Source organism: Sardina pilchardus, chromosome 15 (assembly GCF_963854185.1).
Source record: "Sardina pilchardus chromosome 15, fSarPil1.1, whole genome shotgun sequence".
Taxonomy (NCBI): Eukaryota; Metazoa; Chordata; class Actinopteri; order Clupeiformes; family Clupeidae; genus Sardina; species Sardina pilchardus.
Genome location: NC_085008.1, coordinates 18,655,238 through 18,674,447, shown reverse-complemented (window position 1 = coordinate 18,674,447; position 19,210 = coordinate 18,655,238). Strand labels below are relative to the sequence as shown.

The window sequence follows — 19,210 nt, the reverse complement described above, 5'->3', positions numbered from 1 at the left end:
TACAAAGCAGACAGAACCATTGAACAGGAAAGACACCCTCCAAACCCCCAGCCCTCGGAAACCTTCTCCCCCACCCCACCCCACCCCACCCCACCCAGTCCCATCCTCACCCCATCCTAACCCCAACACCATCACCAGTAAAACATCTTCCCTCCCCGCTTTCTGCCTGACGCTAACATTTTCACCAAAACCAACCAAACACATATACAAACTCATCCAATGCAAAAAACTCATCAGGTACGTAAGAAATCAACTGCAAGGAGAGAAATCAAACTTTGAAATACAACTGAGGTCAAACTAAAGGCATGATGGTTTTGGACTTTTTTTTTGCCTTTCTTATAAGCCCCCTCCACCCCCCCCCCCCCCCCCCCCCCCCAGCTTCTGATTCATCTTTTAACTCCCCGTTCACTTATGTCTTTTGCTCAGTTGGAATATGCAACAGAAATCTGTAACATGTACGGATAAAGACAACTAATGCAGTAAGGAACTGAGAGAGAGGATGAGAGGAGAGAGAGGAAGGGTAGAGGTGAAGAAGACTAGAGCTGTCCCAAAGGCAGAAATCAAAGAAAGAGGTAATGGAAACCCAGGACGCTGAACTTAAAAAAGTCAAAACAGAGGGCTCCAATTCGTTAAGAATTCATTAATTAATTAATCAGGTCATTAATTAATTTGGGGCTTGGAGGGCTGGAATGACGTGTAGAAGTGGGGGCTCAGGGACTATAACGAAGGAATCGTCACTGCTACGTCTATCAAGCTGTGACGACTCTTTCACGCTGATTGCTTTTTATAAAGTACTAGGAGTAATTATGTAATAACCTCCATGTCTAAAGTCCATGGCTGATCTGTGAATTGATGCGGTGTTTTCTCCTTCCTGGACACATACAGAGATCATGTGCGTAAAGTGCATCCAGTCTCCGGGGACTAAATGAAGAGGTTTAACCTTTGAAACCTCCTCATCAGATGATGACTGCATTTAAAATCTCATTTTAAATGCCGTAGCCATTATCATAATCCACTGTGCACTGATCCTAACTCCTCGATTCACACTTCTGACGGAGAGGAAATATTGCCCCAGCTTGCCGACAGCAGTGGGTGTGTGTGTGTGTGCTTTTAATAACTGCACTTTGAAACTTTCAACGCTCAAGGTTCTGAAGTGTGTCTGGAACACAGCTTATTGTTATTATTAAAAACCTCAACATTACAAACAAGGCTCCAAAGCTGTATATGACTTTATACAACAGCCCAGTCACGCTGTTGCTTATGTGTATTCTTCTAACCATGTTGAGCTGTACTTGACACCAAGTATGTGGCACTACCCACACACCATGCCCGCTGTTTACACCAGTGCCACTCTGAATATCTTTCTAGAGCGCCGTCTGGTTGGCGCAGACTCACCGCCAGCTATCTGGCAGTCACTCTGGCGCTCACAGATTGCCTGGCACTGATGCCGCCTACCCTCCTGCATGTGGCGCTGGGCATCAAAGGGTGGCACACGCGGCGGGCAGTTGCCCCCGTGCCAGTGTTAGGGCGAGGTGCGCTTGGAGCCCTACGTGGAGCTGGCCGGTTAAAGCCCTGAGTATTGGAGGAGAGACTTCCATCTGTCCTTCAATATAACCCCCCCCCTTCTGTCGATTCCATTGTCCAGTCACAATGGGGGTCTCCAGGACCCGTCAAACAGGACGGAAAAAAGGAGAGAGCGTGAAAGAGAGAGAGAGAGATACAGAGAGATACAGAGAGACAGAGAGAGAGAAGTGAGATAGGAAGGAGAGGCAGAGAGGTAGAGAGGAGAGAAACCCAAAGTGAATGAAATAAGAAACCAAAAACACACCTGAGCTTGGAGTTGCATAAATGAATCAACAATATCAGGATGATCCCTGGGCCCTAAAATATAATAAAGATGAAACTTAAGAAATAATAATAAGAATAATAATAAGAATAATTTACACAAACAGCAACAAAACAGATCCAACAGTCATGTGGAAAGAAAAAGTCAACCAAAACAATATCACTGAAATAATTGCCACACGTGAGAAAAGGATTCTGGGAGGAAACAGTAGGTGGGGTGGGGGTGGGGGGGCATGAGAAGCATTTTGGAAGCAGTCTTGGAAGAAACTCAAACAGAAAGGAGACAAAAAGACATGAGTCAGTTTGGAGGAAGAAGAAGAAGAAAAAGAACGGAAAAGAAGTAACGAGAGAACATAAAGAAACCTAAAAAAAATAACAAAAAGTGGGTTTGGAGTGGGAACCCAGGAGGCACCTGTTACTGTGACATTAATTATTTTTTTTTTTTTGCATCTTTTGTTTCTTTATACTTTTTTTCGTTAACAGTTTTATTTTTTTTATAAAAACTTTCTAAACATATTCAAATCAAACCTTGGCCCCACCCACTCCCGGTCCATCCCGCCTTAGCCAGCCTCAGACTAGCAAGTGCTTGGTTCCCACGGCAACCCCTTCAGAAGCAGGCTGCTGATTGGCCCCCAGCTGTGACCCCACCCCTAGCTGTTCCCACACTCCAAACGGAACCTGTTCACCCCTCCACTGAGATGCACCACTGATAGTCACAAACAAACAAACAAACAAACAAACAAACAAACAAAAATCACAAACAAGTAACACAAAGTCATAACAGCAGGCTTGTGCGTTCTTCTGCAAATGCATCGCGCTGGGGTAGGAGGGGGAAGAGACCTGCTCGGAGAAGAGAGGGTTAAAAAACGGCCAAGAGTGATGAGTCATGCCACCGTCAAACACGTCCGCTCTGCGTTTTGGAGAGGCAACGTAAAAAAGCGCAGGAGGAAGAGGAGGACAGGGAGGAAGAAGCGGACGAGAAAGAAAAACGAGGACAGAAGCAGCAAGTGATGGCTGGTTGAGCTTCACAACAGAACCACGTGCAGACGTAACAGTGTGTACAGTATATGTGAGTGTGTGTGTGTGTGTGTGTGTGTGTAGGTTTGCGTGTGTGTGTGTATGTATGTGTGTGTGTGCGCGTGTGTGTGTGTGTGTGTTTGCATGGAGTTCTTACAGACATTCCAGGTGTTTTATGGTGTTTGTTTGTGTCAAAAAATGAGTGTGCAGTTTGAGCTGAGAATGGGGAGGTGGCGGTGGTGTCCACATACATACAGACACAAGTGTGTGCGTGCTGTGTGTGAGAGAGAGAGAGAGAGAGAGAGAGGGGAGGAGGACTGACTGGTCATACTCCCCCCGGTCCCCGGAGCCCCAGACAGGCAGGCGTACCTTGCTGGAAGATGGACAGGGTGACCGAGGTGACCAGCTCGAACAGCGCTTTGATTGGGGGGAAGTGGTCCGTTTCGCTGGCAAATATGTGCACCATCTGGAAGGAACAGACAGTCGATTAGTCCACGTCACTTGACTTGCACAACACTGGGACCAATTGGCAACGTCTTCATAGAGGGGCGGAGACGGCAAACTGTAATTACTGTGAGTGTGTGTGTGTGTGTGTGTGTGTAAGAGTATGTGTATGTGTGTGTGTGTGTGTGTGTGTGTGTGTGTGTAAATTACAGTATGCCTGTGTGTGTGTGTGTGTGTGTGTGTGTGTGTGTGTGTGTGTGTGTGTGTGTGTGTGTGTGTGTGTGTGTGTGTGTGTGTACCTGTCTGGTCAGGTCGAGTGCGGAGGCCTGAGGAATGGTGCTGTACATCTGTCCCAGCATCTCACTCAGCTGAGACACCATGGGGGCAAAGTCATGCAGGAGAGTCTTCACAGACTTCTCAAAGATGGCACACACCGCCTGACACAGGAGAGAGAGAGAGAGAAAACGATCAAACCAGAGCCATAGAAAGAGAGAGTTGCGACACTCTTTGATGTTGCCGCAACGATCAAAAGTTCCAAAAAAAACCTGTGCTGAATGGCTGAATCGCGGGAGGGTGGGATGTACTTCTGATGCTGGAAGGTGTAATCAATTAACTCATTGACTACTGACCAAGAGATTGGCTGTAAACAGTTCCAAAAGCCCCATAACGAGGAAATAGCCTGGAAAAAGCGCTGCCATTTTTTCTTATGGAGGTCTATGAGAGTGTCGCCACTCTGTTATATCTAATGAGAATCTAAACTGCTGTCAGTCACTAGGCTCTGGGAGCGGGTGGCCGACGGGCTTCAGTGAGCAGCTGCTGTGCCGCGACGAGAGCCTCACCTCCACCACCTGCGAGTCGTTGAGCCACTTGCTGAGGACGGTCTGAATGAGGGCAAACACCTGCTGCAGCACCACCACCACCTGCAAAACACACAGTGCCGACACATCAGCTGAGCCAGGGGGGGCATGGGAGGCATCATACGTGAATAGGATCGCCAGTTTCTTCCGTCGATCCGGTTCATCTGTGCCTCAAGTGAACCGACAAAAAGATGGACGAAATCAACACACAGTGAACAGACGGACGCTTCATCCGTATTAATTTGTTTAGCACTGAGCATAATGATGACATGAGGACGAATTGTGAGACATGACAGAAGACAGACACAAAACAGATTGTAACATCATATGCCAACCACAAAAAAAAAAAAGAGTCGTACATGTGTTGATTGTTTTTGTCTAATATCTATTAATATTCATATAATTAATAATCAATTTATCATTAAAAAGTTCCACAATGCTAATATCATAGCCTACACAGTTACTTCTACTAGCAGCATCCCCTATGCAAACGCATAAGCTGATGTGGTCCTGCAAGACTCACAGGGTTGGGTCCCGGGGGTGGGGGGGTTGATTTGACAGGCGGTTGTCTGTCTCCTGACTCGTCGTCCTGCTTGGTGATGTCCAGTGTGGTGAAGAGGTTGGACAGCAGGCCCAGGATGTGGATGATGGCCAGCTTGTTGGAAGGGTTCGGCTAAGGACAGAAACGAGAAGTAGAGTTGTAGGCAGGTGGTATAAATCCACATTGAGTGACCGAGGATAGGACTTGGAGCTTAGAGAATTCGTTGTTGTGGCTCACTCAGTTCCATTAATGGAAACTTCTTGCCTCCTTTTGAAAGGTACACTATGCAACTGTAGAGCTCTCTCTAGAGTTGTGATATATTTATATTTTACTCTGCTGTTGTAAATAAAAAACATCTTGTGACTTATTCCCCCTGTACACAATAAAAATGCTTTTGTTGTAGAGGGGAAAGATTAACAACAGGCAAAAACTGTAGCTAGCGTTGTCTACAGTTTGGGTTTTCGCCATGCCTCAGGTGGTCGTTGCCTGAGTATAAAAGTGTTGTATCGCTGTAATAATGCAGCTCGAATTGCTTGGAAATGGGTGTTGTTAGAGGCTTTGTAGCAAAGTCAGCGACAACATTTCTGTTTGTCTATTTTGGCTTTTGAGAGCCATCACTGAACAGAGCTATATAGGAGTTGTTAGAAAAGCAAGTGAATGGTTACGGCACTGAGGCGCTTACAGACTACTTGGGGTCAAGCTATGACCCTGAACTGACTCGTGGTGGTGATGTGCTGTAGGTCTTTGGTTAAGCTGCCTGTAGTGCATGCTGCACCATAAAGGAGAGCTTTACAACCCCTGGTGCATCATGCAGCATGTTTGGGACTGTAGCTAGCCGATTGTGTGTCTGGTTGTTTAATATTGCAGCGTGCTGTGTCATTTTAGAAAGGCTTGATTGTTGCTCGGTGCCACAGTGTAAAATCTCTAAAACAAGTATAGGCTCGGTTTTTGATTGGCCATAGTGGTAAATTCCCTACCTATTCATGGGTTTCATCAGGTCCCCTTTGCCCGGCTGTATTAACCAAGAACCATGCAGTCTGCATTCATAATCTAGGTACTTGATTGTATGCACTCTGCATGGGACCGCATGAAACCCCTTGGAACGTTTAACACCTTCTCTGTGTATGTCAGAGACCAAGAGAGAGTGAGCACGATGGCAAAGTCCTTCCACAGTGTGTGTGTGTTTGGGGCGGAGGGTGTAAGTGAGAGGAGGGAGGCTGGTCGCACGTTAGTGCTCTCTTCCCTGGGGGGCTGATGGCGACTAGGTGCTCATTAACGCGCCGCACAGTCTAATGACTCGTCTCCTTGACGACTGCACTGCGCCGATGTTTCCTCCACTGCATGGAGCCTTCCACTGTCGCTATGACCCTGTGCCCCCACGCCCACACACAACATACACACCTTAGTGTGTTACGCTATTACACACAAAGCGTAATAGTGCAACACACACACACACATACACACACACTCTTTTCCCCTCTCTCTCTTGCATGTACCTTGTTTATTGTTCCTTGGATGCTTCATAACACACACTTATGACGAAGGACTAAGCACCTGATCCCACCAGTAACAACAAGTCAAGTCTGAACATCAAGGAAGGCTCTCTCAGAGTCAAACCGCTGTGACAAGCTGAGCGTCTATCAGGGAGGGAGATGGAGAGGGAGAGGGTGAGACATCAGCAGCCAGATGGGGGAAAAAGAGATGCCTCACCAGGGAGACATTGATCTCTGTGGAGGGGTGGGAACCAGCTGCGCAGAGCTAGTATTAACTATTTCCACTAGGAGTCACTGTTTCCCTCTGAATATATATAATATCTAAGTCAGGCTGCTTAGAGAGTCTGATGTCACGTTGCTTTTGTCTAAGGGCCAGACAGGAGAGCGGGGAGGATGAGAAAAACAAACATGCCGGCGCAGGGCTATCAGGGGTGATGAACGCCATTCATCTACTCAGACACCCTTCTCTCCTTCGTGAATCTGGCACCAGCAGCACACACACTCCAAAAATGCTAAACGAAAAAGAAAAGAAAAGAAAAAAAGGGCCTAAAAAGAGAATAATTTCATCAGTAGGGGATATGTTATTTATAGCCGTGTTCTTTTTATCGCCCGTCTTGAGGCAGATGCTTCCTGGCACCCTCAGAGGCATTAGCAGGGCTTTTTTCAAGTGGACCTGACTGGGCTGGCTGAGCGCGTGTCTGGAGTTTGAGGCTGAGCGTGCGGGCGTGTATGTGTGTGTGTGTGTGTGTGTGTGTGTGTGTGTGTGTGTGTGTGTTTGTGTGTGTGTGTGTGTGTGTGTGTGCGTGTGTGTGCGTGTGTGTGCGTGTGTGTGAGCCGCCTGTAGCCTGTGGACCGGGCTTTCCGGTGCCCAAAGTAAAAGGCAATCTGGCCCCACTGAGAAATGTTCCAGTGCAGCGCTGCCCCGTGGATCTGATGGTCTGTCGAGCTGGACGAGGGCCAAGGAGGAGGAGGAGGAGGCAGGGAGACGAAGACGCACTCTGGCCACCAGCAGAAAGGACCGAACCGCTCGTACGTACGGTATCTACGAATCCCTGAGAATGTCTACTATACGTACACTACGCTTTAAAACAGCAGTGTGCAGCATTTTGCCACTCCTTGTTAAGCGATATGTTTATAGGCAATTGGTCTCGGCATCATTTCCAATCAACTAAAAATTTCAGGGTGAAGGACAAATCAAATTGCCATGTGAAAGATAATTAAACACACCTGTGGTTCGCATCAACTGCCCAGGGCTATATATTATGTAGCTCGCGTGACATGACAGAAACTGTCCAGAAGACATCAGTCAGCGTACGAGCAGGCATGTATCATCAGTGGCAATAATGTTGGTGGTGGCGTTTGCAAGATTTCTGTTTAGGTAGTTAGCTTGCTAGTTTTTGTCTAGATAAATGAACTGAAACTGCCAGGATAAAAGATCATTTCTGTGAACAAAAATAAATAAAAAACTACGGCTTGTGGCCTCAGGTGATCCAGCTGCAGTGTTCTGATGGTCAGTCAGTTCATCATCAGGCAGGTGTACCAGTCACATTTCCCTCCTATCTAAATGCAAACGAGGCTGTCAAAGGTGCCATGCAATTCAAGGGCTATGTATTGGAGGAGCTCTCAATAACAAGTGTGGCGAACATGATATGCTCAGGAAAAATGAGATTGTGTTTGTGTGTGTGTGTGTGTCCGTGCGCGCGCTCCTTCATCCGCAAAGGCATGGGAAATAACCAGCGGGAACAGATGCTTGATTTTCCAGCTACTATTTATAGCCCTGTGTATCTGTGCATCAGGCTCCGTGGTGACAGCTAGCCAGGCACGAGCCCTTCTTGGCCAGACGCGCCGAGCGAGACCACACGGGTGGTCAGGGGTGGAGACGAGACACAGTGGACAGGCATGGGGTGACCGCGCGGGGGGAGCGGCCTTTTGGGATGTGTGTGTGTGTGAGTGGGATTAAGACTGACAGCTGACAGTGTGTGTGTGTGTGTATGGGTGTGTGTGTGTGAGTGTGTGAGTGTGTGAGTGTGTGAGTATTTTACCGTCTCGTCGGCCAGTTTCTCCAGCTGCTGGATATAGGGCGTGATGAGTGAGTGCAGGTTGCTCAGAATCTCCTCCACAGGAAGGGCAGACAGCAGGAAACCCAGAGCCTGCATCAGCCACATACACTGACTCGTCTGCAGGGGGGAAGAGAGGAGGGAGAGAGACAGTGAGAGTGTGTGAGAGGGTGTGTGTGTGTGTGTGTGTGTGTGTGTGTAAGAGGGTGGAGAAGAAAATAAAAATGTATGGTAGTATGCGAGGCTCTGGAAGATTTAGTTGAAAATCGATCACCGTCATTTCCATAGATATTACATAAACGTGCTCAAGGCCAGTGCGGGCTGTGAACTCACCTTGTGGATCTGTTTAATAAGCACTTCCTGTGGACATTCAGGGCAGAGAGAGAGAGAGAGAGAGAGAGAGAGAGAGAGAGAGAGAGATGCATTACATTCAGCATGACTTCAAGCTGTTCAGCATTAATGCATTTCATCCATTACCAAAAGTCACAGTCACATTTGCATTTTAATCTGTAGCCTTCACCTAGAGCTCTACCGCACGTCATTCATCTTATCTGTACTTGTGAATGTCAAGTTTTAAACCCAGGAGCTGAGCCATATCCAGTGTTTCCACACTTCAGGTACCAAAACACTATAATAAGAATCTGCGAATGATGCTCCAACAGTGTTGATCTTCAGTTAGAATACTAAGAATCTGTGATTTGTACTGGAACAGTGTTGGTCTTCAATAAGACATGAAATAATAAGAATCTCTGATTTGTACTGGAAAAGTGTTGGTCTTCAATAAGACATGAAATAATAAGAATCTCTGATTTGTAATGGAAAAGTGTTGGTCTTCAATAAGACATGAAATAATAAGAATCTCTGATTTGTACTGGAAAAGTGTTGGTCTTCAATAAGACATGAAATAATAAGAATCTCTGATTTGTACTGGAAAAGTGTTGGTCTTCAATAAGACATGAAATAATAAGAATCTCTAATTTGTAATGGAAAAGTGTTGGTCTTCAATAAGACATGAAATAATAAGAATCTCTGATTTGTACTGGAAAAGTGTTGGTCTTCAATAAGACATGAAATAATACGAATGTGTGTGACTGGTCAGTGGACGCCTGCTGCAGAAGCAGCCTGGCTGAGTAGGGTGGGGGTGAGGAGGGCGGGGGCGAGTACCTGCGAGACGGCCACGATGTTGGTGGCGTAGGGCGGCAGGTCGTATTTGCACTCGCGGCAGATCTTCTTGAGCGTGGACACGCTGGACACGGACAGGTCCGGGTTGCCCAGCGCCTGGAGCACCAGGGGCAGCACGCTGCTCAGCATCACCGGGTGATCGGCCAGCCACTCCGCCAGAGCGCCTGGAAGAGGAGAGAACGGGAGAGGAGGGAGGGACAGAGAGAGAGGGAGAGAGAGAGAAAGAGAGAGAGAGAGAGAGAGAGAGAGAGAGAGAGAGAGAGAGAGAGAGAGGAGAGGAGAGAAAGCAAGAGTGAGTGTTAGAGAGAGAGAGTAGAGGGAGAAAGTAATAGTGAGTGTGTGTGTGTGTGTGTGTGTGCGCGAGTGATAGAGATAAGGAGATTAACAAAAAAAGAGGGGGAAGAGAAAAAGAGAGGGTGAAAAGAGAACAGGAAAGAGGGATGAGGTGTGTAATTAGAGGGGAGTGAACAACAAACCGTGAGCACAGAGTAATTAACTGTCAAAATGTGCAGCAAAACAATGTGTCAGCCACGTCTCCCGAGCATACACAACTTAGCGTAATAGTGTTACACAAGCGGAAAAAAAAACAAACGAACGAAACGAAAAACAAACATCTGGGACGGTGTTCCGTCACGTTGACGCACAGGGCTTCAAACAGGTGGCTTCGCCAACGCTTTAAGCTTTTGAAGCTTATGGATGCATGTCATACCTATAGTAAACATGACTGTGTCGGCCAGCTGGACGTTGTTGATGTTGATACGGGGGATGAGGCCAATCAGGCCTGGAATGACGTCGGAGTAGTTTACGTCTATCGTCTCGGCGATAGACTGGAACCCATACAGTAGAGCCTCTGTGTGCTACAACAGAAAAACAACAACAAAAACATAAATTCAACAAAACAAAACAAAACAAAAGTCCCTTACATTACTACAGAAATTATATTACTACAAAAATATTACTTGTCGTAAGACTACAAAACAAAAAAAATCTCAGTTGGTATGACTTATACAAATATGCTTTACATTTCCCAAGACCTATAGTTCTCAAGTGACATTTCGATTAGACAATAATAATATTGTCACTGATGCAGGAGCAGCACGCAAAGGTGTCGAAGATATCGTCATGGGCGACCCACTGACCTGCCAGGATGTAGGCTGTTCTGGATTAGTCAGCAGCCGGCCCAGCTTGTCATAAAGGTTACTAAGCAACTCCGCTCCCAGCATCTCGTACACATACATCAGGGTGTCGGAGATATCCACCCTGTTAATCGGAGAGTGAGAGAGAAGGGAGCACGGTTAACACGCGGACAGCACAACAAGAAAAGAAACCAACAGCACAGTGCAAGGCTCAGATGCACAGGGACAGACAAAATGTCTCCTGGGGGGGGAGGGAGTGTGCGCTTTGTCATGACAGCAAATCTGTCATTCCCTCTGCTGACAACTAACACTGCAACGAGACGAAAAATAAACACAAGTTTGCTGACTATCCAACCTGTCAATGCTTTATTTTAAACTTCAGCACATTCTGAGGCAAACAAATAAAACATGGAGACATACAGTACAAACACACACACACACACACACAGTTTAAGGATTGGCATATGAAAAACAGACAGACACACCACCTCACACCACTAGATCCTGAACTACTTTTCCTTGGAACTCCTTAAGAGAACCAGGAGCTAAAACACGCACTTAAATGTACAAATCTAAAACAAAAACAAATACACACACACACACACACACACACACACACACACACACACACACACACACACACCTGTAGATTCTGAACTGCTCTTTCTCGTCGGAGGACCAGGAGGCGTACTCCTCATCTGTGGGGAACTGGGCCTTGTGCAGCAGGACGTCCACCAGCTGGAAGTACACGGGCCTGTACACCTGCAGGTATATGGCCTGCTTCTCCGCCTCGAACGACATGATATCATCCTACAACACACACACACAAGAACATAGTTATTTTTAATGATCCTGTGTTTTTGGAGTCAGAGAAGGATTCTGCCTTGAACAACATATCATCCTGAAACACACACTCGCACGTATAGGGTTCTTTTTAATGATCATAAAACACTGTTTTTGGTTTCAGAGAAAGTGGACGGACTCTGCCTTGAACAATATATCCTAGCACACACACACACACACACACACACACACACACACACACACACACACACACACACACACACACACACAAACATAGAGTTTGTTTTAATGATCAGAACACAGTGTTTTTGGTTTCAGAGGTGGCCAAACTCTGCCCTGAACAACATATCAACCACACACAAACAAACACACACACACACACACACACACACACACACACACACACACACACAAACAAACACACACAGATATTGAGTTATTTTTAATGATCAGAACAGTGTGTTTCTGGTTTCAGAGAAGGTGGATGGATTCTGCCTTGAGCAACACACACACACACACACACACACACACTCCTTTCTAATGAGCAGAAGACGGTGTTTCTGGATGGATGGATGAAAGAGGATGGATTATGTCTCTGATGAGACACTTTGGCAGAGCCTCTGCTCTGTCGTCTGGCTTCGGGTCTGCTCCTGTGCATTCATCTGGTGCTCGTCTCCTACCGATGAGACACGGCTCAGTGGGGACGGAACGAAAGAGCCTCGCTCTCATCAGCGACACGGCCGCGTTCCCAGCATGCATTTCAGCGGCGAAATACGTCCCTGCGCATCCATCTGTGTCATCGAGCACCGAGAGCGTGTATGAAACATTGATGGTACAATGAGCGATTGAAAGGGAGAGAGAGAGAGAGAGAGAGAGAGAGAGAGAGAGACAGAGAGAGAGAGAGAGAGAGAGAGAGAGAAAGGGGGGGTGGATTGATAGAGGGGTATGGAAAAGAAAGAGTGAAAGTGCCAAGAGAGAGACTGCTGGAGCTATGATGAGCATGGAAGAAAAATGGATATTTAGAAAGAAACATAGTACATGGAGACAGTACCTGCATCTATCATGTTGCTGTGTGTGTGTGTGTGTGTGTGTGTGTTCCAATATGTAAACAGCTAGATTAAAATGAAGATGATAATAAGATAAAATGATGATGATCTGATTTGATTATCTGATGGAAAGTGCACAGAACAGAAGGATTAAAAAAAGGGAAAAAAGAAAGAAAGAAAAAAGAAAAGAAAGAAAGAAAGACAGCGAGCTAAGAGATGGGGGAGGTGAGCAAGACAGAAATAGAGGATGTCCCCTCTTTATTGTAACTGAACTGAAAGTTAGGTCCAGCATACTTAAACAGGATTGACGGCATGCAAAAACGTGTGCGGGCATAATCAAGGACACACACACTCTCCTAACATGAGAAGATATACGCGCACAAAGACACACAAGGACACAGAGTCCTGGTGATGCAATGGAGAATGATGAAGTCTGACAGACCCATTTCCTGATTCTCCCCTACCCCTTCCTCTGGCTTGTACCACCACACGTGCACACACAGACACACACACACACACACACTCCCATGTCCTTCGCCCATAAATAACGGTCAGACGTATCAAACTACAGCCCGCTGCTGCCAGCCTGACAAGGTACCAATTACATGCAATATAATGTCGCTTCTTTAACCAAACACATTAGCATCAGCATAAGATTCAACATCACAAAATCCAATATTCGTCCATTGGCCTTGTCACTTCCTCCTAACACCGTAATATGGCAGGCCAACAATTTGTCTACTGACTGTGGTGTCAACTATAAACACTGGCCTGCATGAGTAGCTGATGCTTCTAGATTTATATTTGCCCCATGTCCACACTCCACAGTAGAGTTGCTGCTCAGTCTAAATCAAATTGCTAAGAGCATGAGAGAATGCATAATACATAAGCACAATAGCACCGACACCACTGGTGTAAAATATGAACAGAGACATCAAAGCTGAGAGTTCTGTAGATAAAATACCCCCAGTTTTTTTTTTTTTTTTTTTTAAACCAGTGCGATTAGGATTGTCTTATTCACTCCTTCATTCAGTTTTTGATGCTCCTGAATCACCGTGGAATCAAGCAGTTAACTTGCAAATAGAAACTAGACGGTCAAACAGAAGGGGTGGGAGCTGGGACAATATTAGCATTTTGCTGTCCTAAAAATGTATCCCTGAAATGCTGATTCATGCAGGTCATTCAAATAACATTACCGAAACGCCTTCACAGATCACATTTTAGGCTTTTACAGTAGGTCTGGGTTCTAGCATAATAATGCACAATAATCCTTGATTACTAACTGCTTCAACCCTTTCTGCTATGCAATTTCATTTGACATCTGTTGCCTATATTAGACCACATGAATAAAATATTTATACTTTTTCCAAAGAGATCCCAAATATGGTAATGTGAATCGTTAAAGGGTAGGTCCTCCTTAACTTTGGCTAAAGGCTGCTGATGCTTTAGCTCTAAAGGCAAACAAATCACAAGGCTTCCCTGTTGTGCATTTAAAGGTAAACTATGCAACGTTTTTCAGTTGATCAATTCGTTCCATACTGTTATATATGATTAAATGAGTCATTACCAGTCGAACAATGTTTTTTTCGGCTGCCCGAGTGGTCTGTAGCAGTAGAACCACGCTTGCAATTTCAGGAGCCCTCGGGCACGCACCCATGCTCTACTCCAGGAAGTGACATGTAAAGTCTCATGAAAAGGCAGGGCAGACTGACCGATTGAGGAGTTTTGTAAAATATACACGCTAAAGCTGTAGGGGAAGCTCTGCAGAGAAATATGCAAGCATAAAACGAGCGAAAACGAAAAGTGAAAGCGAAACCGGCGATGAAATCGCCAATCCTGCATAGTTTTCCTTTCAGTGGAAGGAGAGGCCAGTTGTATCCCACCTGTAGTGTGTACCAGAAGGTGAGGGTGAGGGAGCTGGTGGTCTCGTTGACGGGGTAGTGCCCAGGGATGCCAGTGCAGAACATGATCATGTTCACCAGAGCCAGGAAACCCTGCCAATGCTCCACCTGTTCCAGCAGAGCCCTGGAGGAAAGTGACACACACACACACAGACACACAGACACACACACACAGACACACACACACACACACACACACACACACACACACACACACACACACACAGACACAGACACAAATACACACACAAAAAACAGTGAGTATGCAGTTCACAGCCACTAGTATGCATAGTGAGAAGATAAACCATATCCAATGCATCCTCTTTAATACAAATGAAAAAGGGCCAATTATGGGACTTCTAGCTTGACAACATTTGGATCTTGGATCAGACTATCAAAGGAGGAAAAACTCAGAGGCAAGAGTTCTTCATCTTCCCTCCGCAGGCATTGATAACATGAAAAATGTAATGTATCAGCAGAATGTATGCGAAGAGCAGTGCGTGTGTGTATGTATGCGTGTGTGTGTGTGTGTGTGTGTGTGTGTGTGTGTGTGTGTGTCTGTGCATGTGGTGTGTCAGCTCCCTTAACACAATCAATAACCCAGAGGATGCAATATCAGCAGAACTGCCAGAGAAGACAAGCTGACAGCTGTATGGATGGAAGTTATAAACTCACGACACACACACACATACACACCAGCAAGCCCCCCATCCTCAAACCTAACCCAAAACACACAAACAAACTCACTCACATATTTGTATGCACAGACCGACATCCCTGGCATTAGTGCTCACCCCAGGCCAAATTATGCACATCGATAGCTGAATTATGCAAAGCTGTTTTCACAGCACTGTTGGTGCATGGCAATAACACCCAGGCATGATCCTGCCAGCCTGAGATGGAGCAGGCAGCAGGCCACAGAGGAGGCCAATAGAAAACAGGTGTTCCAGGGCTGCTCCATACCAATATAGCTGTCTCTGTGAGTGTGTGTGTGTGTGTGTGTGTGTGTGTGTGTGTGTGTGTGTAATTATACTGTATGCATATTTCATGAAAATAGTATCTGAATTCTCAATTTACAATGATTTATGGAGTTGAACTCATGACAGTTGAATTTATAACTATTGTTATATTTTGCAACTATTGTGCAACTTCTCTCTGGTATCATTTTGGAGAGAGCATTCACTACCCTGACAATATCACTACAGGGAGAGATGCCATCTGGGTGAATGGTGTGGTAGTTGTGTGAAAATCCAGACATACCTTGAGTGGTTTTCACCAAGGGCAACAGCTACGCGGCAGATCCCGTGTGAAGTCTCCATGTCTCCATTTTGCACTGCCTCCCTCAACTGTTCCTGTAGTTGTAAGACCTGGGGAACCAACTTCAGCAACGTATTCACATACCTACAGACAAAGACAGACACACACACACACACACACAATTTAAGAACATTAGAGAAGGTAGTAACAATAGCACACACAAAGTCAACGTTCTGGGATCAAACAATTATGAATAAACATTATAATCCTGTCTTTGCGGTTGGAGTGCCCCAGGGCTCAATTGTAGGCTCAACATAAATTGCCTTTCTACAACCTTTTCTAGAGTAGCACAGTGACATTTTTCTTCCCTCCAAGCCATGCTGCCATATTTGCGACAAATACAGTTGTAACCTACATTTGCTACACGTACAGGAAATCTCCAGTGAGCCTGTGTATCTGCTCTGGGTATCCACAGATAAACCGTAAGTTGACCTGCAAGTGATATATGTGTCCAGAAAGGCAGGCAAACACACGGTGTGTTGGCTTCTGTAAATACAGTATGTCAAACATTGGCAGATACACAACCTCCATATTGTTAGTGTACACAATACCTTTTTTCATTTCTTCCAATCCCCCCTTTCTTCCTCTGTTTTAACAAATACCCCAGACAGTGCTTCCTCTGTCATATATTGCAGTTCTTCCTGAATCATTCTTTCTATGTATGCATTCCCAAGCCTCTTCCCTCACAGCTATTTATTTAATTCATCTTCAACCACACATAGCCTCTCAAAGAGCTGTTTGAGACCTCACAGTTATTTGATTCACACACAATCCACTGAACCATGGTATAGTTCCTTGCATTTCTTCCCCCATTTATTTAGCAGATCGTTTTGAGATGTTTTCAGATACTGTGTTAACATACATTCCCCACAATCTCTCCCTTTCTCTCGTCTGGTACAGGTCCTCCCATTCCGCTCTCTAGGAAACTGTCTGTAGTCAAGTAGGGCTGTAACTGTCTAAGGAAACCAATTCTTCTTTTCTATCCTCTTCCTCTTCCTGCGAGTAATTTAATAAAATAAAAGTGAGTCTCGTTCTGGCTCCCTCATGAGGGCAGAGCCACACAGCAGTCACCTGAGCGAGCCAAGCATTCAGTTGCATCAGTGATGCAACACAAATTATGTATGTGCTGAGGGGGATGGGATGTTGTGCTGCAGTGTTTTTTTTTCCTTAAGGTTTTACTACTTTCTCCCCTTTTGTGTCAGGCAGCGTGTGGAGCCTCTTGCGTGGTGGCGCCTGTGCTGTTGGCTGTGAGGGGCTAAGAGGGATACGAAGTGATAAATTATTGAGGTAGGGTGGTGGTGGTGGGGAGGGGGGGGGGTACAGTTCTGTGCACTTTAAAAGGGTGAGATAATCACCCTGCTCTTTTGCCTTCTCTCTGTCTCTCTCTCTCTCTCTTTCCTCTTTCTCTCCTCCTCTCTCTCCCCCTCTTTCATCATCTGCGATGGCAGACAGGAGGCGTAATCCCTGCCCTTGTGACTTGCTGCTTGACTAGCCCTCCTCCACTCTGTTGGCTAATTGGACTGCGGATTTAAATCCATTATCCTTGTTTTCAGCAGACAGAAAAAATATCAATCAATGTCATGTGTCATGTCATCTGATCAATCAAGAGCGAGGGGACATTGAAATGAGACAAAGCCATCTTAGAGAAGCTGGTTTGACATGTCCAGCAAGACGACGCCCCGTCCAGCAATCCACATGCCATTAAATTGTACACTATGCAGGAAAAACAAGCAACCGCAGGTTTCTAGCAATACAAGGGTTTTAGCTATAACCGTTCAGTTTAATAATCTCTGACCCCTATGATCGTATCCTGAAATGGCATCATGATCTTTACTTCCCACTCGCCCCCCCCTCTCTCCCTAGGGCCTCCATCTTGTGGAGATGACAGTGTGCCCCTCCTGTGGGTCAGCCTGATGTATGGGCAGGGTTGGCTAATGGGCTGTGGGGCTCTCTGATGAGCCCTGGGGGGGGCAAGCGCTGGTCAGCTGGGCTCGCCTTGCATTCCTGCAGGGGGTCATCCATCAGCACCCAGCATGAGCACACGCATGACTGAGCGCACACACACGCATGCATGCATACACACACACACACACGAGGCCGCTCCTGACGAATGGCCGGCAGTTATGGACCAGCTGAGCATGTGGTGCGGCAGAGGTGTGCCACCTGTCACTCAATCCACAGGGCTTGAGCTTTTGATAGTTTTAAGCCTAGAGACCGTGCACACAACAATAATAAGGGTCCAGCAATGGTACTGGTGAATTGAAAAAAGTGTTCTGTGCGAGAATGCATATACTGAGTGTGTGTGTGTGATCAGTCAAAAAAAAAATAAAAAACAATTACTGAGGTAAAAAGCAACCCCGGCGCTCTTCTGCTGTTTGTTTTCTCCAAGTGTGAGAAAGAGCTCAATCCTGTGTACTGTCGCAGAACAGAGCAGAGATCAGCCTGACCTGCATCCTCCAGGCAGCTGATTAAAATGAATGAGCCGGCTGAGTGTTGCCATTCCTCTGCACTGTCTGGTCAAACTGACAGCAGGCTCTGTGGGCGAGTGTCTGTGTGTGTGTGTGTCTGTGTGTGTGTCTGTGTGTGTGTCTGTGTGTGTGTGTCTGTGTGTGTGTGTCTGTGTGTGTGTGTCTGTGTGTCTGTGTACTGCATCAGGTTCTACGGCATCTGCTGTATTCTCCTCTTGAGGAGCAATCATCATGGAATTGTGGAGCTGTGAGCCTTTGCAACACTGATTGAGCAATTAATGTGGGCGAGAGTGTGGTCTGCAGCATCAAAGCTTTTTGAAAGAGATGTTAATGTGTATGCATGGGCCTGGGTGCCTGTGCATGCATGTGTGTGTTGGTGTGTGTGTGTGTGTGTGTGTGCCTGTTGAGCACAGTGTGTTGCCTGCCCCCGTTTAGCGGCAGACAGCTGGAGTAACCCCCGGAGGGGACAGAGCACACACACACACACACACACACAACACACACACCAGGCAGAAACAGCAGCATGATGGGGTGGAGCTGGGGTTAGAGAGAGAGAGAGAGAGAGAGAAAGAAAGAGGGAAGACAACAGCTCTGATCCTCTAGGGAGGGGTGCGTTCTCTCTCTATTTCATAGCCTCCCTCTTTCGCAGCCTTCTTCTTTTTACCTTTTCCATCACAGCTTCTCTATCCCTCTCTCTCCTCCTTTCTGTCCCCATCTTTCACACTCCCTCCTCTTATCTCTCCTCTCAGACTCTTTCCGCCCCGTTTTGTCTGTCTCTGCTCGTTACCTCTCGGTCTTTCTCCAGACTGCTCTTTCATTCTCTCGCTTGCTCGCTCTCTTCCTTTTTCTCTGCCTCCCGTCTTCTCTTTCTCTCCTGAGATTCTCTCTCTTTCCTCATCCCGGCTCATCCAGTCCTGTTCCCTGAGCATGCAAAATGAGAGCAGACTGGCTGAAACGACCTCGCTTGCACTCACATCAACTGCCATATCCTGGATGAGGTCTCCTTACACACACACACATACACACACAAAAAACACACACACACACACACACACACACACACACACACACACACACACACACACACACACACACACACACA

At 46.3% G+C, this 19,210-nt stretch overlaps 1 protein-coding gene across 3 annotated transcripts in view; it reads right to left on the bottom strand.

Annotated features, from left to right (window-relative positions):
• The window catches only part of ipo13b (importin 13b), a 40,566-nt gene that overhangs the window by 3,809 nt on the left and 17,547 nt on the right, over positions 1–19,210 (bottom strand). For 2 of the 3 annotated variants that reach the window (XR_009941519.1, XM_062556654.1), the window contains exons 4-15: positions 15,584–15,724; positions 14,306–14,447; positions 11,216–11,382; positions 10,576–10,696; positions 10,146–10,293; positions 9,419–9,600; positions 8,588–8,614; positions 8,240–8,374; positions 4,687–4,836; positions 4,146–4,226; positions 3,606–3,743; positions 3,232–3,328 (exon numbers count right to left, since the gene is read on the bottom strand). Coding sequence is in view for 2 of the 3 variants with exons in the window: in XM_062556654.1 (XP_062412638.1) it covers positions 3,232–3,328; positions 3,606–3,743; positions 4,146–4,226; positions 4,687–4,836; positions 8,240–8,374; positions 8,588–8,614; positions 9,419–9,600; positions 10,146–10,293; positions 10,576–10,696; positions 11,216–11,382; positions 14,306–14,447; positions 15,584–15,724 (1,529 nt within the window). In the remaining variant the exon portion in view is untranslated. Of the gene's footprint in view, positions 1–1,828; positions 1,882–3,231; positions 3,329–3,605; positions 3,744–4,145; positions 4,227–4,686; positions 4,837–8,239; positions 8,375–8,587; positions 8,615–9,418; positions 9,601–10,145; positions 10,294–10,575; positions 10,697–11,215; positions 11,383–14,305; positions 14,448–15,583; positions 15,725–19,210 lie in introns of all 3 variants that reach the window. The other variant, XM_062556653.1, reaches the window with a different exon arrangement.